Here is a 17,608-nt window from a genome sequence, read left to right as displayed (position 1 = left end):
TTAAAGATAGGTGTATAAAATTGATAGCAACATCGACGTTAAGGGTCTCATTTTTTATCTCTAAATGAGCTACGCCATTTTCCTTCAACTCTTTAGTCAAGTCCCAGGTTTTAATCACTTTTCCATCCACCTCCAAATCAACCATAAAAATGTCCGCAATATTTGTGAGAGTTTGCTGCCCCGTTTCTTCTAATTTTTCTAGCACAGTTTGAAACCAATCGATGTCACCAGTCTTCATGACGATCGGACGATTATTTCTGCCTCGACCTATAATGAATGAACATATTTTGTTCATTTTGTAAGTGTATTTTTTTCTATGTCGTTTAAGCAATAAACAATTGAGTAAATTTAATATTTCTTATGTCGCATAGAACACATTGATTGTTAGAAAGCCCAAGAGCTCAAGAGAGCGTTGCTGCTTTATCGATTTATGGAGAGAATGATGATAAATTACTAAATAAATCCAAAATAATATTGCTAGAACTACTAATTACCTTCGATTAATTAAGATGAGGTTATAAAAATGAAGTTATTTATAATAACATGAAAGGAAACAAACTATTTTCCAGTTCAAAGAATATAACAAAATCAGGAAAGTCTTACATAAGTAGTGAGTACTCCAGACTTGTGTCTCCGCCGAAGCTCTGATCGACAATTCGGCGGAGAGAGAGAGAGAGAGAGCTTGTCCTTCTCATCGAGTTTAATATTCATGTGACGGTGGGCGCAGATTTATATTTATTTATTTTCATTTGCAGTATTAGTAAGCCGACAACTGTATTGGTCAGTCTCTACCTCTGAGGAACGCTAATTACAATATTACATGTCACCCAACAAACTACTCGTCTCGCTGTCACGTGATCCCACGTGCCCGTGCCCCGACTTACAGAATAGTAATTCAGTTAATTGTAATAGTCCGCCAAAAATACTTTACATCAAACATTGAGGGTCATTTTGTCTTACAATCGTCATCCAATACATAATTCATCACTCCTATAATCTGTTGTCCATATGTATCTCATATAACTATATTTGTACGGTATAACTATTATATTATTTGTATTTTATTTAAAACTAAAATCTACATGTCCATCTCAATATGTAAATCTGCCCTCACCCTCTTATTAATTTATTATAATTATATGGTAATTAAATCATTTGTATCAACAACTATTGCATTAATGATAAGCTTCACCACGTTCAACATCCGTGGGCTCGGTGTTCAGCAAGATGACAGTCATTAGTCAACATAGTAAACGTGAGTTACTAGGATTAGAGATTAGACTGTGAAAAGTACAATGTCGACAGTTGCGCTCTGCAGGAAACTAAAGTCACCGAATCAGACAGCCTTGTTTTGCGCAACGGTTTTAACTTGTTTTTGTTCGAGCTGTTGGACAGTCGCCATGGAGGCTTGGGTTTTATAATCAGTCCTCGCATGATGAACCATATGGTTTGCTGGAGGTACATCAGTGACCGGGTATGAGCTATGTCGTTATTTGCATCCCCTCACGTAGCGGTACACCCCTACGTTGCAGGGTGATCAATGCCTACTGTCCTGTGTCCACATCAGGGCCTAGTCCGTAAGAATCGAGTTGTTTTGGACAACTTTTATGGGCTTATATTGTGTCAGAAACTTTAGAAATTTGTATATTTTACGTATCTCTGAAGTTTAAGCTTTTACTATTTATGTTCCTGTGTCTAGCTCTTTATGTTATGTGAATTCTGAAGTCGATTTTGTAGAATGAATTAAATATGCACAAATTTAAGTCATTTTTAGTTTATAAGGTTGTTCCGAGTAAATATCACAGTTATTTTTAAATATATTTCTGCATATTAACCACTTAATTTTAGTTTTGTAAGTTAATATTTTAAAAACACATAGTTTTCCACACACAATTGTTTGAATGGTGAGAACTGAGAGGTCAGCACAAAAATCACTTTTATAATTTATAGTGTAGAAATCATGCAAAATCATCTAAAATCTGCTAATGCTTGGCAATGTAACAGTAACATGTATAGAGACGTGCTTTCTGGCACGCAATTGATATACAGTTTATGTGAAAGAAGCAAGACGAACGTAGCTTGTGATGAACTGCTACATTTTAACACAATTTATCAGAAATAGTGCTGATTTCTGAATTAAAAACTAAATGATAAAACGACTTTTCAAAGTACTTGCTCTATCATGAGTGCGACTCTCGAATTTTGCAAATCTATGATCTCAATGCAAATTTAGATGCAAATTTGAAACACTAACAATTCTCTACTCTTGTAGTAGCATGTACTGTGAGATGTAGGAATGGGTAAGAGGAGCGGAGGGAGGGGCAGAATAAACCCCGCCTTGACTGAGCTTGACAAACTGGAACTGGGCTTATCTGAGGAGAATACTCGCCGACCAGATAAAGTTATCAGCAACCGCTTAGTCGCGGACGTCAGGTACTATCGGACAATTGTGTCTCACTTTACTCCTTACTTTACACTCGTTGTTGGTTCCCTGGTTCGGTACTCTGGTTGCTATGGTTACTAGAACATCATCACTAGCTAAATCAATTACCACAATGTCCCTCTTACTTGCGCTCAAACACGAAGCTAATTCTGCTTGGTAGCACACAATTTAATTGTTCAGTATAGTGTGCGCACGAGTGTTTTTATTACGCGCATCGTTGATTTAGGGTGATTTGCTCGCGTATACTCTCAAATTTCCTAAACATTTGAGATTATGACGAATTATCTTATATTATTCTCCTCAGTGCTTACAAGAAGCTACACAAATGGAAGAAGACTGCAGAAGGTCGGGGCTTAGTCGAGCAGGACGGAGCTGCAGATCCTCTACTGGAGCTTTCTTGGGGTGCTCCCAAAAACAGAAATCTAGCCCTACTTTTCTATTTCTTTAAACTAGCGGAGGTGACTATTTTTCTGCAATATACAGTTTGTATCATCATTGGTATTCGGACAACTGTATTGGTCAGTCTCTACCTCTGAGGAACGCTAATTACAATATTACATGTCATCCAACAAACTGCTCATCTCGCTGTCACGTGATCCCACGTGCCCGTGCTCCGACTTACAGAATAGTAATTCAGTTAATTGTAATAGTCCGCCAAAAATACTTTACATCAAACGTTGAAGGTCATTTTGTCTTACAATCGTCATCCAATACATAATTCATCACTCCTATAATCTGTTGTCCATATGTATCTGTATAACTATATTTGTACGGTATAACTATTAGTAAACGTGAGTTACTAGGATTAGACTGTGAAAAGTACAATGTCGACATTTTCGCTCTGCAGGAAACTAAAGTCACCGAATCAGACAGCCTTGTTTTGCGCAACGGTTTTAACTTGTTTTTGTTCGAGCTGTTGGACAGTCGCCATGGAGGCTTGGGTTTTATAATCAGTCCTCGCATGATGAACCATATGGTTTGCTGGAAGTACATCAGTGACCAGGTATGCCATGTTGTTATTTGCATCCCCTCACGTAGCGGTACCCCCCTACGTTGCAGGGTGATCAATGCCTACTGTCCAGTGTCCTGTGTCCACATCAGGGCCTAGTCCGTAAGAATCCAGTTGTTTTGGACAACTTTTATGGGCTTATATTATGTCAGAAACTTTAGAAATTTTTATATTTTACGTATCTCTGAAGTTTAAGCTTTTACTATTTATGTTCCTGTGTCTAGCTCTTTATGTTATGTGAATTCTGAAGTCGATTTTGTAGAATGAATTAAATATGCACAATTTTAAGTCATTTTTAGTTTATAAGGTTGTTCCGAGTAAATATCACAGTTATTTTTAAATATATTTCTGCATATTAACCACTTAATTTTAGTTTTGTAAGTTAACACATAGTTTTCCACACACAATTGTTTGAATGGTGAGAACTGAGAGGTCAACACAAAAATCACTTTTATAATTTATAGTGTAGAAATCATGCAAAATCCTCTAAAATCTGTTAATGCTTGGCAATGTAACAGTAACATGTATAGAGACGTGCTTTCTGGCACGCAATTGATATACAGTTTATGTGAAAGAAGCAAGACGAACGTAGCTTGTGATGAACTGCTACATTTTAACACAATTTATCAGAAATAGTGCTGATTTCTGAATTAAAAACTAAAAGATAGAACGACTTTTCAAAGTACTTGCTCTATCATGAGTGCGACTCTCGAATTTTGCAAATCTATGATCTCAATGCAAATTTAGATGCAAATTTGAAACACTAACAATTCTCTACTCTTGTAGTAGCATGTACTGTGAGATGTAGGAATGGGTAAGAGGAGCGGAGGGAGGGGCAGAATAAACCCCGCCTTGACTGAGCTTGACAAACTGGAACTGGGCTTATCTGAGGAGAATACTCGCCGACCAGATAAAGTTATCAGCAACCGCTTAGTCGCGGACGTCAGGTACTATCGGACAATTGTGTCTCACTTTACTCCTTACTCTACACTCGTTGTTGGTTCCCTGGTTCGATACTCTGGTTGCTATGGTTATTAGAACATCATCACTAGCTAAATCAATTACCACAATGTCCCTCTTACTTACGCGCAAACGCGAAGCTAATTCTGCTTGGTAGGACACAATTTAATTGTTCAGTATAGTGTGCGCACGAGTGTTTTTATTACGCGCATCGGTGATTTAGGGTGGTTTGCTCGCGTATGCTCTCAAATTTCCTAAACATTTGAGATTATGACGAATTATCTTATATTATTCTTCTCAGCGCTTACAAGAAGCTACACAAATGGAAGAAGACTGCAGAAGGTCGGGGCTTAGTCGAGCAGGACGGAGCTGCAGATCCTCTCCTCGAGCTTTCTTGGGGTGCCCCTAAAAACAGAAATTTAGCCCTACTTTTCTATTTCTTTAAACTAGCGGAGGTGAGTATTTTTCTGCAATATACAGTTTGTATCATCATTGGTATTTCCGTTAGTGTAGACTTGTTATGAATAGTGGATTGAACTCCGAACAAAATAATCTTTTATTTAGTTATAAGAAGACATTATACATCAATATACATAAATTGTACATTTCTATCCCTCAGAATCCTACCACGATAGCAAGTTTTGAGTACATAGATCAGTTGATAGCGGCTGGGGCAGATGTTAATGCTCAGGACAGGATCGGACAGACTTTATTACACGAAGTAGCCAGGGATTGGAGTGATGATGTGGCAGATTATCTTTTATCCAAGGTTATTTATAAAATCCATAATCCTTCCTTCATTCTATGTACTACGAACTCCCTCGTCACACTCTGAACTACCTCAAAATTACTTTAAATAACAGCCGTATCTCTTTCAGGGAGCTCATGTAAACATTCCAGACTGCCAAGGCAGGACTCCACTCCACATAGCCTGCAGAACAGAGAATGATAGTGTAGTAAGGTGTCTCCTAAACCACGGAGCTGCTATGGAGGCACTGACTGCGGGCGAGTTACAAACACCCCTCCACTACGCTGCTAGACACGATGCTGCTCAGGTTATAGAGGTGCTGCATGAGTTTGGGGCGGGGTTGAACCCCCGGGATTACAAGGGGAGGACCCCCCTCTTGTTAGCTGCGGAGTTGGACCGCTCCGTTGCTGCTATCCAGCTGTTGGAGGCTGGAGCCAAGGCTGGGATCATCGATAAAACTGGTAATCAAGCATTGAGAAATTATCATATTTTGATAATATCGGTTTTAAAACTTAAACCAATAATATGTAATCAAAGTTCCAATACAACCTCAGAGCTATATGATAACAATTAATGATCTTATTATTCAATCTCAGGTCTACATACACTTTGTGCCATGGTAGAGAAGATGCCGGCTGTTGCTAACAAAGCTTTGGATCAGTTCCACGTGACCAACCGAGGAAGTAGACAACAGTTCTTCTTCCTTAACTATCTTGAACCTGATCCTGACATAGACGAGGTCTCTTTTCTTAACATGTCCGTTCTCGGTGCTGTGAGTGCGATTTAATGGTTATTTTTTGGCAACTTTTTTTCTACATTCAGTTGATATAAGACACAAATTTAAGTGGTGTCGAGAGTTTGGTGCAATTATAATATTTCGTGTTATTTCTAGAATTAAAGTAGATTATTTTATCTGTTGAATTGCGATTGTAAGCGGTGACTCTGATTCAGATTGTATCAGCAAAAGAACTAAAACTAATGAACCACCCGGCTATACGGGAGATCATCAAGATAAAATGGAGGAAATTCGGGCAGTCCCGGTGTCTTATAAACCTGCTGATTTACGGAGTTTACCTAGCCTCCTGGACTTGTGTTGTCTTCATCTACCAACCTTGGAGACTGGAGCAGATGAAAAGTGGAGACAGCACCGCCACCACTGACGGGGCCAACATTGCTTCCGTGTGTGTCGCTGTTATCCTCTTCCTTTACTTGGTAAGTCTCATTGCTTCCGTGTGTGTGTCGCTGTTATCCTCTTCCTTTACTTGGTAAGTCTCATTGCTTCCGTGTGTGTCGCTTTTATCCTCTTCCTTTACTTGGTAAGTCTTATTGCTTCCGTGTGTGTCGCTGTTATCCTCTTCCTTTACTTGGTAAGTCTTATTGCTTCCGTGTGTGTCGCTGTTATCCTCTTCCTTAACTTGGTAAGTCTCATTGCTTCCGTGTGTGTCGCTGTTATCCTCTTCCTTTACTTGGTAAGTCTTATTGCTTCCGTGTGTGTCGCTGTTATCCTCTTCCTTTACTTGGTAAGTCTCATTGCTTCCGTGTGTGTCGCTGTTATCCTCTTCCTTTACTTGGTAAGTTTCATTGCTTCCGTGTGTGTCGCTGTTATCCTCTTCCTTTACTTGGTAAGTCTTATTGCTTCCGTGTGTGTCGCTGTTATCCTCTTCCTTTACTTGGTAAGTCTATATTCTTATATGATTAACGCTAGAATACAATACATTTTTCACAAATCAAATAAGTAACTTATAAACCACATTCTTTCTCAGCTGATAGAAGAGTTCAGGGATGTTTACCAGAGCGAGACTACACACAGCAGATACAAAGAATGGAGGTCAAAACAAATCGAGCGAGATTTACAATACGTACCTGATAAGTTAACCGAGGAGAAGGAGTATCTTCAAAATCAAGCTGAAGTGAGTAGAGCTGAGTGAGAGGAAATGAATTACGCACTTTTAGATGGAATTAGATGTGAAATGTTTGGTAACTGAAAAGTCAGATCACTGACTAGAGTTACTTCTTCGCAGATAGTTCGAAGTTCAATCTCGAGATACCGGCAAGATCCGTGGAACTGGTTCGATTGGCTTGGCTACGTTTCCATGTTAATCACTTCAGTCTGCGTCCTGACATGTCTGTACGGAGAAAGTCTGAAAACGGGGCATCTTGAGAGTTACAAACAGTTTGCTTTATGGACGAGCAGATTCATGTGCATTACTATCGTCCTCATCTGGTTCAAACTTTTCAAGTAAATACAATTCCCAATGGATTTCTTAGACAACATTCTTCAATCTCCACAAATATCATAAAATTATCTGTGCCCTGTGGTAAGTTTCTGTTATATATATATATATATATATATATATATAACTAAACGTACGTATTGTATATATACGTTAGAATAGCAATAACTTAAGCAGCAATAATAATAAATAAAATGTGCAGGTACGTGAGAGTGTACTCTTTTCTGGGTCCATTTGTTGTGATCCTAGTAAACACGATACACGACATAATCAAGATCTGTTTTGTGTTTGTTGTCTTCTTCGTGCCTACAGTCGCCGTGTTTTATCAGTTTTACTCTCACAAAGACGGGGAGAGTTTTGGCGGCGTCAGAGAAACCATCTTCACCGTTTTCAGGTTCGTTTATGAAATGTAACATTGTTCTATATTGTTAACTAGTAAAGTAGTAAGTATTGATAATCCTAGCACGGCCACACCACACCACACCACACCACACCACACCACACCACACCACACCACACCACACCACACCACACCACACCACACCACACCACACCACACCACACCACACCACACCACACCACACCACACCACACCACACCACACCACACCACACCACGCCACGCCACACCACACCACATCACACCACACCACACCACACCACACCACACCACACCACACCACACCACACCACACCACACCACACCACACCACACCACACCACACCACACCACACCACACCACACCACACCACACCACAGTTGGTGTGATGTGGTGTTTTTATCCATCTAATAGTACATAAATAATATATGCAGGGTGTTTCAAAAATCTTGCAAGGATGTTCTTTTTTGGATAACTTTTAATCCCTTTTATTAATATTTGTCTGATCTTCATTCTGTAAAACTTTATTGGTAGTTCTAAGGTTTAATGGTGACTTCTCAAGTTTTTACGTTACCATGACCACCATAGCAACCGCAATCAGTCCTCTAGCAACCGAGGTAAATTTAGGTCATTTTTTCTCTTATCGACCAAATGATAGACCAATATTATCTACAAATAATATTGTATTATACTAATGATCATTCAGCTTTTCTGAAGAGGCATATTCAACTCTGTTCTAAAGTCCACCCTAAAGTCTACCATAAAATCTAACCTAAAATCTACCTTAAAATCTACCCTAAAGTCTAACCTCAGTGGTCCGGCTTCTTAGAAACTGCCCATAATTCGTTTTAATTTATGGATGAACACGTTATGTAACGTGCTATAAGTAATTCGAATTGTGAATTATTCAAAGAATAACAGATTCTACTTGAAATTTATTGAAGAGAAAAAGCAATATTACATCTTGAAATGAAAAATTATTATTATTAAACAATTGCAATAAAAAGCTCAGGAGTGAACAACAAAACGAACAAGAATTGCGCCGGTTAGCGGACGCTAGATTTCCATCAACCGTAGGCATTTCCTTTTAAAATTTTAAATAAAAATAGAAATTTATTGAAGCGAAAAAGCAATATTACAATTACATCTTGAAATGAAAAACTATTATTATTAAACAATTGCAATAAAAAGCTCAGCAGTGAACAACAAAACGAAAAAATTATAACTATGGAACATATAACAAATGTTCAAGTTCGGGGCGCTTATAAGTTCGGGGTCGGTGACCGGGGTCGAAGTTGGGCATCAGAGTTACGAAAGTTTGGCATCTGTTGTTCAGTATCCTGGTATTATTGTCATATCTGTAACCTAACCTTTCTACGCGTGTATCGATTTTGAATTGGCAGTGCGACTCTAACAATGGTTTGCAGAAACATCTGTATGGAGAGAATCTTCAGTGCACTGGTAGGAAGTTTATAAATACCTCCCAAGATTAAGGTAGCGCTAATTTCGCAATCAGAAGTAACTCCATTAAGTAAGGCACCGAACATTAGTGCACCCTTATCCTGGATTCTATTCCAGAAAAGGTAGCAAAGTATCCCCAAGTCAAAGCTTATCTCCACCGAACTCGTTAGAAGACACTGCTTGAGATTCCTTCTCTGGTTGCTGCCCACGTCTTTTGTAGAGTTGTGGTAGTAGCCCACTATGTAGATGATGCAGAGTATTGCTGACCCGGCATAGCCCAGAAGGAGCAGTGTTGTTTCTATCACGGACATAATGTTGAGGTGCCATCCGAAGTCATCACAGCGCCCACCTGCCTTAAGGTAAACTGCTTAAAACTGCCAAATTGTTAAGGGTACATAAATCATAACCAGCTGAACGAAAACAGCAAAACATAAGATTTTTTCAATCCTTTTTTTGTGTTCCCTGAAAACGAATGGCTTGTATAGTATGAAGCATTGAAATGAGTAAACTGTTTCTTGATAAAACTTCAGGAAAGTCATCGTTGTCTGGTGCAAACGACCTGAAAAGCTGTAAAAAGCAAGAAAAAGATCATAAAAACCAGACACAACACCTCTTAGTATTAGATTTGCAGCGATTTCCTCGCTCAGAATAAACATTCCCATTATCATGTTCATGACAGGAAAAATACATCTCACCAATCTTACCATAATTTTCGACTTCTCCTTCAATTTAAATATAAAATCAATCAAAGCTAAGATAACGAAAACTGATCCAGCTATAAGAATTGCTACTGTTCTTTGTTTAAACGCTTTGTTACTCATCAGGATACCTCTCGTTTTAGACCAGTTTCATTTGTTTCTGTTATTCATTACCTCTTGCAAGCCGGGCAGATCATTTAATGTCTCCTCTAAAGATTTGTGTATGAAACTGATAGCAATATCGATGTTAAGGGTCTCATTTTTGATCTCTAAATGAGCTACGCCATTTTCCTTCAACTCATTAGTCAAGTCCCAGGTTTTTTTTGATATGGTAGCTTTGCGAGCGTACGAGCGTGCGAGCGTGCGTGCTTGCGAGCTTCTCTTTGAAGTTATGGGAGAAAATGTGATTTTTTTGGCTTTGCAGATAAAAAATCAAATTTTCTCCCATAACTTCAAAGGGAAGCATTTTAGGGTGTTTTGTTGTTCATAACTCATATATATAAATGTGCTAGTTGCGGTTATTTTGCGCCCTTCACAAAGTCACTAGCACATTCCTATCAAAATTTTAGAAAAATCAGTAAATATTAAAAACGAAAAATGTGCCTAAATTTGTTGTTTGGCTTTGAGGTCCAATAGATCTGAAGATAAATGAGTAAAAACATTTTTGAGGGCACCAAAAACTGCGCCAGAATTCAAAGAACAATTTAATGTCAAGTATCAAATCAATCCGTTCTTCCCTGACTGACTTTTTGTTAAAATAAGCCTGAAAAGGACAATTTTAGCTTTTTGACTTTAAAAATTTATAACACACCAGCCTTTTTAGATACGATATCAAGATTTTACACACACCTTGAAATAGATGTGAATAAACGGCGAGCAAAATTTTAATCCGATACCGCAAGAAATGATTAACTTATAGCTTCTCCATGAAACAAATTGTGTTTTTCCGAAAATTCCACTCTTAACCAGGAAATGCTCGATTACAAAAATGGGTATTCTCAAAATAATGTTTTTTGATGTGGAAACGGTGCGCTAGATAGTCACTGAACTGCCTATGAGGTCATTTGGGTTGGACGGCACTAACCATTGTTTTGGTGTATGCCCGGCCCTTAAAACCTTTGCTTACTTAATCCTAGTCCATATTCAATAGACTGGACTTGGGTTGCCCACAAGAGTATAGAATATAAATGCTTTCCCTAGATTACTTATCTCGATTTCTGGTTCGATGCAGAGATTGAAATGAGTAAAATGAGTGCCGAAACTTGATCAATTTTTGTCCTCCGTGCACCTCTTAAAATAATGTAATATTATAATTAATATATAATATATAACACAGTTCAGAACAGTCATGTGAAACAGCTTCTCCCAAGCCGTGCTTTCATTCTTTATTCTAAGCAAAACACAACCTTCTTATACCTATCTGTATAACGCTCTCAATTCAACCACTTATAGACACTAGACATTTATTCTTCAACCAAAGACTCAAATTAAGAAGTTTCTCAATATAAATTAGAATGGATAAGGGGTCGTTCACATATTCCGTAATCAGCCGAGGGGGGGGGTTTTCAAATGCTTACGGTTGATTACGGGGGGGGGGGGGGGGGGAGGGGGGGTCAAACCTTGGTTACGTAATATAGGGGGGGGGGGGGGGTTCGGTCTTGATTACGGTTGATTACGGAGGGGGGGGGGGGATGATCCAAAATTTTTCAAGCGAGCGCCAAAAAAGTAGCAGTAATCAGCTTGCTCCGTATTACTAATACTACTGTAGGTTCCCAGCCAATTCTACTCCGCCAGTCGTTTTACAAATTTAATATTTCCTTGGAAATATTGTGGTGACTTACTGAAAAGTATCACCTGGTAACACCTGGTAACACATAGTAACACCTTGTATCACCTAGTAAACCTAATCTCCTTCAGGATGTTGCTAGTGGACGACTACGGTTACGAAGAAATGACGAATTTAAAATTCGACATACCCGTTGGTGAAACTACAGTAATAGTTAAGCCAGAAGTCAGCTGGACTGACTTTCTTGTTTGTTATTGGTTGCTAGTGGGAGCAATCATTATACTGAACTTGTTTATCGGTAAGTCACAGTACACACTGTAAGTCACGGTACACACTGTAAGTCACAATATCTACTTTTGGCCCCCTGCTCCACAGCTGTGCGAATAGAAGGCAAAAATCAAGAAATCAAGAATTTAAAATAAAAGGATAAAAAACGTCCCTAATTTCCAGCTCTGATGTCTGACACGTTCCAACGAGTGTTTGATAACGCAGCGGAGGTGGCTTTACTGGAGAGAGCCACTATCATCTGCAACATCGAGAGTAGCTTACCAGACAACAGGAAACGCAAGTTTCTCAGGTGATCACATGTACTCATTTCGCTGGTCACAATCATGGTATGTCCTTTTTTCAAAATTTAGATTTTTGCATTTTAGGGACCTCACCTCAGTTAAAAATGGATGAAATTGTTGGGACATTTTTGCATAATTTGTCACATTCGTTAACAAGTAATATAGGCTGAATGATAATTTTTAATGCGGATAATCTTATAATAAAAATATGACAAAATACGATATTTAAAAGCACGATATTTTATCGTCTACACGTTTAGTTAGTCCGAGTTTTAGGCCAACATCTAAGTTCTGATATTTTTCAAGTCCTATAATTTCCGAAGCGCCTCCTCTTTCCCTTTTTAGTCCATGTACTCCAGTTTGTCGATTGCATTTTTCAGATCTTTCTTCGGGGGCATTTGCTGCCAAATCTTCCAATCCAATGTTGACTTTCATCTTTAGGATATCTTTTGTGCTGTATGCTACTCCACTGACCTTTATACCAATTGCAGTTCTTACCACCGAAAATGTTCACTCTGACTGTGGAGCCACACTCCATTTCTAGGGGAACCTTCTCAAAGAGCTTTACGGCAGATATCCGGGTCTCCTGTCCAGTGCCACTTCTACTTTTGCTGGCCTTGAACTATCCGCCCAGAATAATTATATTTCACTTATAATAGCACAGATCTGCTTGAGATTAATCTCAAACCAGATATCTTCGCTGTTTCCGCTCCATAGGGTCGACAAAGAGAAAGTCTCCACTCAGTTTTTCCAACTATTTGTTTGAAAAACTGAGTGGAGACTCTCACTTTGTCCCAAAACATCAATTATATGATCGATCCACTCAAAAGAGCGAAAACAGGATGTTAATTTGCTTTTTGAATAATTCTTTATAATTAATTTAACAACGGATTTTAGCACAAAGGAACCTTTCATTACTTTAACAGTTTAACCGTGGTCACGGTCACCACGTACGATTAATTTTCCCTGTCACAAATAGAGAAAAGGAATGATCATATCCTTCTCAACTGGAGGCAACATTTAACTATCAGTGCGGCAAAACTCTGCAGCTCAAGTGCAGCGAATATTTGCGAAACGTTCGATTATCTCAAAACTATGTTTTTTGAACATACGATGTTTGGTTATGTGACCAGGGACTTGGCATTAAAAAGAATGTTGCAGACTGTTGCAGACTTTTAGAGACTTGGTAGAGATCATAAACTTGCACTTTATCATCGCGATCACCACTAATTATTTGTGTTATCCGAATCTTTCAGTTCATATTATTAAAGTTATCTCACTCAGGTATTTGAAAGAGAAGTGTGCCCCACTAGAAGCTTACTACGATGATGATGAAGATGAGGACGAGGAAGGGGAGGTCAAAAAATTCACAGAACAGGTACTTATTACCACTTATCTTATTACGAACTTGAGACAGCATATTTAGTCTTTTAGGTTTTAACATAGGCAGCACCTACAAACACTTTTAAAGCTTTACTTTATTTTCTTGGTATGAATCTTATATAATGATGTTAATACGACACGTGACATGAACATGTCACATGATTAATGTGTAATTAGACTTCATGTCAGACGTTCGAGTTAGTAAAGACGGTACAATCTGATCTGGACGGATGGAAAGAGGAAGTTATCCACGAGATGAAGTCCCTTGTAGCAGAACAGGTGGTCACTCAGCGGGAGGAAATCAGCAAACTCCAGGAAAGTGTCCGACAACTGACTCGAGTGCTGGAGGCTCAGAGTAACTTTAAAAAGGGATTGGGTCAGGGTAGTGGTAGTAGTGGGAAGAGGAGTGGGGGAAGGAGTAGAAGTGGTCCGAGATCATCGGGGGACGGGAAAAGGTGAGCTCAGTCATTGACAAAGGTCAATGACAGGAACTGTTGACTACGTTTGATTTTATTGCAGAGTGAAATATGATATTTGTGGTTTTGGGAATGAGAAGATATGGGCAGCAGAATTGCAATAGGCATGCACCTCGGTTGTTTGTACAAACGTTTATCTGACGGACAATTTTATTTGTTTATTTAATTTCATAAGTTTTGACGCTTTTTATAGAAGTGAGCTCGCATATCTTATTTGAGAAGAGAATATCATCATTATATTTTATCAATATCATGTCTGAATTTCTAAATATAAGTTGTTTTACTTTTATTCAACTCTTAAACGAAAAGTTGACATTCGTATAAAAATGGCATTCATAATTCAGTAAGAACCAGAAGTCTTCAAATGACGAATCACAAAAAAAGGCTGGAGCTCAATTTACAAGTCCGAGTCATCAGTCTTTATTCTTTTCGCATAATGAAACCTTGTTCTTCCCTGAATGGCTTCTTTCATCCTTTGAGCCTTTTAGCGCTCTAAACTTATCTCGGTTGATTGTCTTCAGTCGCATTGGTTGAGAGGCACTATGAAACTATCAAGAGCTCCCGGAGCTCTAGACACATTGAGTGGTTGAGACCCATTGGTATCACTGTGACTGTGAGTCTGCAGGTATCACTGTGAGTCTGCGGGTATCACTGTGACTGTGAGTCTGCAGGTATCACTGTGAGTCTGTAGGTATCACTGTGAGTCTGTAGGTATCACTGTGAGTCTGTAGGTATCACTGTGAGTCTGTAGGTATCACTGTGAGTCTGTAGGTATCACTGTGAGTCTGCAGGTATCACTGTGAGTCTGTGGGTATCACTGTGAGTCTGCGGGTATCACTGTGAGTCTGCGGGTATCACTGTGAGTCTGTAGGTATCACTGTGAGTCTGCGGGTATCACTGTGAGTCTGTAGGTATCACTGTGAGTCTGCAGGTATCACTGTGAGTCTGCGGGTATCACTGTGAGTCTGCGGGTATCACTGTGAGTCTGTAGGTATCACTGTGAGTCTGCGGGTATCACTGTGACTGTGAGTCTGCAGGTATCACTGTGAGTCTGCGGGTATCACTGTGACTGTGAGTCTGCAGGTATCACTGTGAGTCTGTAGGTATCACTGTGAGTCTGTTGGTATCACTGTGAGTCTGTAGGTATCACTGTGAGTCTGTAGGTATCACTGTGAGTCTGTAGGTATCACTGTGAGTCTGCAGGTATCACTGTGAGTCTGTGGGTATCACTGTGAGTCTGCGGGTATCACTGTGAGTCTGCGGGTATCACTGTGAGTCTGTAGGTATCACTGTGAGTCTGTAGGTATCACTGTGAGTCTGCGGGTATCACTGTGAGTCTGCGGGTATCACTGTGAGTCTGTGGGTATCACTGTGAGTCTGCGGGTATCACTGTGAGTCTGCGGGTATCACTGTGAGTCTGCGGGTATCACTGTGAGTCTGCAGGTATCACTGTGAGTCTGCAGGTATCACTGTGAGTCTGTAGGTATCACTGTGAGTCTGCAGGTATCACTGTGAGTCTGCAGGTATCACTGTGAGTCTGTAGGTATCACTGTGACTCTGCGGGTATCACTGTGAGTCTGCGGGTATCACTGTGAGTCTGCGGGTATCACTGTGAGTCTGTAGGTATCACTGTGAGTCTGCGGGTATCACTGTGAGTCTGCGGGTATCACTGTGAGTCTGCAGGTATCACTGTGAGTCTGTAGGTATCACTGTGAGTCTGCGGGTATCACTGTGAGTCTGCGGGTATCACTGTGAGTCTGCGGGTATCACTGTGAGTCTGCGGGTATCACTGTGAGTCTGCGGGTATCACTGTGAGTCTGCGGGTGCTTCGGGTATGTCCATTTCTCGTTCTGCCTCGTTTATCTGAGGAGGAGTTTTGTTAATGCTGTTAGAGAATTGATCATTAAATCAGTGAATAAAAGGTATAGCTGGACAACCTTAATTGTTATTTTATGCGTATCAACCGTGTAATAAAACAAAGTACAAATAACTTCTTGCTACTTAACAAAACCTTAATTATCCAGTTTCTCCACTTCTGAGACCTCAGTCTCTGGATAACCCGAGCAGGGAGGATGGAGACGAGTCTATCCATCCTGGGCACCCTCCTGCCGTGCCCAACACTCTCCTGGCTACTGGAGCTACTGGATGAGTTGCTGTCCGAGCTGCTGATCTCGTCGTAGTCCGTGTCCTCGCTGCTGCTGAAACTCTCACTAAGGGAGGGGTTTAGTGGCTGGGGTGGCTGGTATTAATGGGTGTGTGTGATAAGCTGCTGATAAAAGTTCGATCATTTTAAGATTATTGCTTAAAGTTAAGGTGGCTTACGAGAGGGTTAATAATTGTTCAAACGATCCCTTAGAGTTATTGAAGTAAATAAAAAGTAATTTGATAAAATGCTGATCACCCCCCCCCCCCCCCCAATCACACGCATACCCACCTAAAATCAGCAGCTCTTTCCACCTTCCTAATAGTAATCTTCATGGGAAAGCCGCTGGTAGCAGCAGTGCTCATCCTCCTTGCAAACACAGAACCCCTCCGGAGAGTGTTCCTGATGCCCTTCTCGCACTTTGCCAGGAAACTGAGCTCCTGACTTTGTTCCGTGTATCTCATCCGCAGGTATCGGCATCCGTTCAGGTCTCCTACCTCATTTTCTGCTATTTTTGCCATCGACCTGATGAAACGCTCTGTTAATAACTATGACGGAACACTTTTTAAACTGTACCATCTCTTTTGCATCGCAAATCCGCTACTCTATTACTATATAGTAAGTACAACTAAAATCAATGATTTAGCAGTGCATTGTAAGTAACATTTCTCGATTAATTTCAAATAAGAAAGACAAATATGTGTACTGTGTAGCTATGCTATTGTCCGTAGTAGAACCACGGGCAATTAAATAATCACCAGCACTTTCAATTTGCACATTAGGTTGGAATTTCACTTGGATGTACGTATTAAGTACCGTATTCTATGTATATAATTGTATGTACGTATTTGATCGGTTATACGTTCTAAACTGACGTTCCATGTCGTTCAGTTAGATTTCGCAATGGCAATAGAAACATTTTATTACTTAATGAGCTCATTATACCCATATTCGGTATGATTAAATAATGGCGGAGCAGTTGGGCGGGAGCCGCTACAGCTTAACCCACAATTCTGCAGCTGGTTCCATTACGAAGCTGTTCAGATTGTTGTATTTTGTAAGATAGTGGTATTGTATTCAGTTTCATACTGACTGTATAACTACATTTACGTCAACTAAATTCATATTGAGATCGTGATGTCAAACTACTTTGAAGACTGTTGTTGTGGAGTGTGGACGGCATTGTTAGTTAGTCAGAGCTAGTACTAGGAGTCGTAAGGCAAGTGTCTGTACACACTGCAATTATAATACAGCCTCTGCTCTCCAACTAGTAAGAGCTGTACTCCTTGGTGTACATGCTGCATATTCAGCAATGCTCT

General features: G+C 39.7%; 1 protein-coding gene across 2 annotated transcripts; it reads left to right on the top strand.

Annotated features, from left to right (window-relative positions):
- Nucleotides 1–4,231: 4,231 nt before the first annotated feature.
- On the top strand, nucleotides 4,232–14,413 carry LOC134826692 (transient receptor potential cation channel subfamily V member 5-like). Of its 2 annotated transcripts, none has more exons than XM_063839179.1 (13): nucleotides 4,232–4,399; nucleotides 4,714–4,867; nucleotides 5,032–5,181; nucleotides 5,291–5,621; nucleotides 5,757–5,932; nucleotides 6,112–6,372; nucleotides 6,924–7,070; nucleotides 7,182–7,399; nucleotides 7,597–7,788; nucleotides 11,850–12,016; nucleotides 12,169–12,295; nucleotides 13,572–13,665; nucleotides 13,860–14,413. In XM_063839179.1, the coding sequence occupies exons 1-13, from the start codon at nucleotides 4,263–4,265 to the stop codon at nucleotides 14,127–14,129; spliced, it is 2,424 nt and encodes an 807-aa protein (XP_063695249.1). In that variant the 5' UTR covers nucleotides 4,232–4,262; the 3' UTR covers nucleotides 14,130–14,413. The 2 variants fall into 2 exon arrangements, with proteins under 2 accessions (XP_063695249.1, XP_063695248.1); XM_063839178.1 differs by having other exon boundaries at nucleotides 4,237–4,399; nucleotides 13,848–14,412.
- Nucleotides 14,414–17,608: the final 3,195 nt, after the last annotated feature.

The sequence above is a fragment of the Bolinopsis microptera genome, chromosome 2 (assembly GCF_026151205.1).
Source record: "Bolinopsis microptera isolate Bmic1 chromosome 2, MBARI_Bmic_1.0, whole genome shotgun sequence".
In the NCBI taxonomy this organism is placed as follows: domain Eukaryota; kingdom Metazoa; phylum Ctenophora; class Tentaculata; order Lobata; family Bolinopsidae; genus Bolinopsis; species Bolinopsis microptera.
Note: the sequence above shows the minus strand (reverse complement) of the source record. Positions and strands in the feature narration are given on the sequence as shown.